The sequence below is a fragment of the Salvelinus sp. IW2-2015 genome, unplaced genomic scaffold (assembly GCF_002910315.2).
Source record: "Salvelinus sp. IW2-2015 unplaced genomic scaffold, ASM291031v2 Un_scaffold1798, whole genome shotgun sequence".
In the NCBI taxonomy this organism is placed as follows: domain Eukaryota; kingdom Metazoa; phylum Chordata; class Actinopteri; order Salmoniformes; family Salmonidae; genus Salvelinus; species Salvelinus sp. IW2-2015.
This window is the reverse complement of record NW_019943171.1, coordinates 148,453-151,723: the sequence shown is the minus strand read 5'-3', so window position 1 is coordinate 151,723 and position 3,271 is coordinate 148,453. Positions and strand designations below refer to the sequence as shown.

General features: G+C 39.5%; 1 protein-coding gene across 1 annotated transcript in view; it reads right to left on the bottom strand.

The window, feature by feature from the left end:
• LOC112072006 (lysyl oxidase homolog 4-like) overlaps positions 1 to 3,271 on the bottom strand; it is a 27,276-nt gene that overhangs the window by 10,742 nt on the left and 13,263 nt on the right. Inside the window, exon 5 of the mRNA XM_070439601.1 lies at positions 1,516 to 1,554. Within this exon, the coding sequence (XP_070295702.1) occupies positions 1,516 to 1,554 (39 nt within the window). The remainder of the gene's footprint in view (positions 1 to 1,515; positions 1,555 to 3,271) is intronic.

The following is a 3,271-nucleotide window of genomic DNA, read 5'->3' as shown; positions in this document are numbered from 1 at the left end:
CATTGGTTGAAGTAGAATACATAAAATTAAATAAAAATTATCCCCAAGCATTTATCCTTTACTTTAACCAAACATTAAATGTCGTAATTTTTTTTTTCATTTTTTAGGGGGGGTATTTTTTAAGCTGTTAAGAAAGTTAATGACAGGATAAATAAATATAAGTAGATACAGGGATGGACGGAGCGATGGAAGAACCTATGATTGAGGGATGAAAGGATAAAACAAGGTTAAGTTGGATGATTGGTATGATAAAAGGAATGAATGTACGGGTGAAGGTTGGATGGTGTGTTTGTGTGTTGTGTGTGTGGGGGGGGGGGGGGATTGGTAGTAATCATAGGATAAAGCAGATTTAAATAGCACAGAAGTAGACCAAGATGTTATACCCTCTACATGTTTGTCTAAAGTGCTGGGAAAGTGGTCAAAATGGCAGTTTGAAAAAAATGAAGCTGAAAAGTTCTGATGTGGTTACTAAAACAGCTGTATCATCAGTACAAGATGTTTCTGTTTTCCGATTCCAGATCTGAATAGCAGAGAGACCAATAGTCATAACCTCTCCGTTTTTGGGAAAGTGCTCAAAACTGCAGTTGTTTGAAAAATATGTTAATGCAGTTACTAAGACAGCTGTATCATTATATCCGTAGTGTACCTCTTGATTGGTAGTAGATATTTCTGTTCTTATTTCCAGATATGAATAGCAGAGAAGTAGACAAAGATGTCACACCATCTAACTTTTTGTCAAACTTCTTCGGGAAAGTGGTCAAAATGTCAGTTGTTTAATAAAGAAAATGTTGTTGATGCGGTCACTTAAACAGCTGTAACTTTTGATCGGTACCAGATAATTCTGTTATTATTTCAGATTTGAATAGTAGAGAGGTAGAGGAAGATGTCTAAGTGTTTGGCAAAGTGGTCAAACAGCTGCTTTGTGTCAAAAGKTGCAATGTTGCATTTACAGTGAATAGAAGTTGGAAGTGATGATGTCACAATGGGGAGCTGTAGAATGTTGAAAAAGTCACATTAAAGTGAATGAAGATGGAAAAAGAGAAAGACCAACAAAATCATAGTTTAAAAAGTACAAATAATATAAAAAAGTTGTATGCAAGTACACTATTCCAGACCAGTCTGCATTTTAACGTTTGAATGGCGTKTGTAGCTTAAACGGTGTAAGAGAAGTAGGGTGCAGAAGAATAAGAAGTATGACAAAGATTTAAAGTCTGAACTTTTGTTTCGCAAGTCCCACCTAACTTTAACGTAGCTAACATCTGATTATTTATGTCATCTCAGTTCCATGAAAGGAGAGGAACAAGACAAGCACTATCCAGGAACACTTCGTATGAATACTTTATAATGCATTACTATAGTAGATATACTGTATAGTAGATGCTATTTAGCAGACCCTTTTATCCAAAGTGACTTACAGTCATGTGTGCTGAAGTCACATACACAAACAGTATCAACATCTGGAGAACAAASAATGTGTAGTTAGTTGAGATGTTCCAACATCTGAGTTGGTCTTACTTTGTGGATGGATCAGCAAGCTTGGTGTCCCAGATTTTCCTGTGAAGAAACAGGAAAAATAGGAAAGGACGTTAGTATCTCTTCCGTTTATTAGTTGAGGTTTCGTGAAACACCTGTTAGTCCTGTGAGGTGAGATGACTAAAGCTGACCCACTGAGCCTTTGTAGACGCCAACTGTCTGATGTGCTTGGTTAATGCCACACATGAACACCACACACTGACTGTAGATATCTGGTGTTTGTATGGTCCATGCCACACAGAATGATTCCCCCAGACACACTGTTTATCAGCCACATCGGTAGGCATGTGTAGTTGGTGTACATGGACACAGACAGAAACAGTTATGTTCTAGAAGCATCTGTACCGGTCATACTGGCCTTACGGATGCCAGTAGAAATACACTTACATAGATAAATATTGTCAGCCTAAAGAGAGGCCCATCTGTGTTTAGATACAGTAAATCGTTGTATTTGTGTGTAGGTGAGATTGTGAATTTTTCCCTTCTTCTCTCTGACCAACACTTCCTGTCTCGCTTTCCTTTATGTTGGTGTGTAGATGTCTAGCCTAGGTCTGTGTGTATGTTTAGAAYGACTGGTCAGAGTGTAGTAGGTCTATGTACCCCCAGCTAAGCCAGGCTTTAAGAGAAAAACAATGATGTCTGTTGCCAACATACAGTAGATCTGCTCAAACAACTGGGTTGTATTCATTAGGCACCAAATGGAAGTAAACGGAATAAAACAGGGAGGGACTATGGCTTCAATAACAAACGCTTACTTGGCATTTTACAAGAACATTGCTAGTACAACAACATTTGTAAATAACTCTGGAAAGCGAGAAAGGGATTCAACCTAAACACAGCGCCTATTGAAACTAGTCATTATACTAACCAACCATGCGTAGGCTAAAACAATGACTTTCAACAACTATGGACGACATTGCTGGGAAAAGGTTGAAACAAAACACACACACAAACAAACAGTGTTGGGCCACTTTACCGTAAGAACTGGTCAGTCTGTCCGAGAAACTCTCTCTCTCTCTCTCTCTCTCTCTCTCTCTCTCTCTCTCTCTCTCTCTCTCTCTCCCTCCCTCCCTCCCTCCCTCCCTCCCACTCGCTCACATACACGCACACAAACACGGTTGATCTACATCCAAATAGCCGTCCCACAGTTCCCACCCCTAGATGCCGAGAGYGCTAAACMGSAGCTGAGSTASAMCACACACACACACACACACACACACACACACACACACACACRCACACRCACACACACAYACACACACACCCACACGCACACACACAACTCAGTCAGCTGCACTTAGGGAAACAAATACATCTACGGATATTCATAGCACAGGATATTTTGATTTCCAACATGAAACTAACACATTCCTGCCTTGCTAGTCACAAAGTCTACAAAAGAGGATGCTGGAATGAAGAGAGACATTGTTTCAGCCCTGGTGTTGTAAAGTAGCTAGAGTTAAGTCCTGTTACAGTGGGAAAGTACATGTCACTTCTTTCCGGTATGGTACCTCMCTGCACTATTTTTGTTGTTGACCTAAATATAGAATTACATATAGAATCATTATGCATTTACTGTAATATCATCTCTCATCACTGTGAGGCMTAATAGTAAATATTTGTTGTTTAACTTTTWAAATGTTTACCTTTTAACGGCACATTAACACTGTAACGAAAGCACTGAGAGTCGGGAAGCAAGTTCAGGGAGTGAAGTCAGTTAGCTGTGATCCCTTGAAAG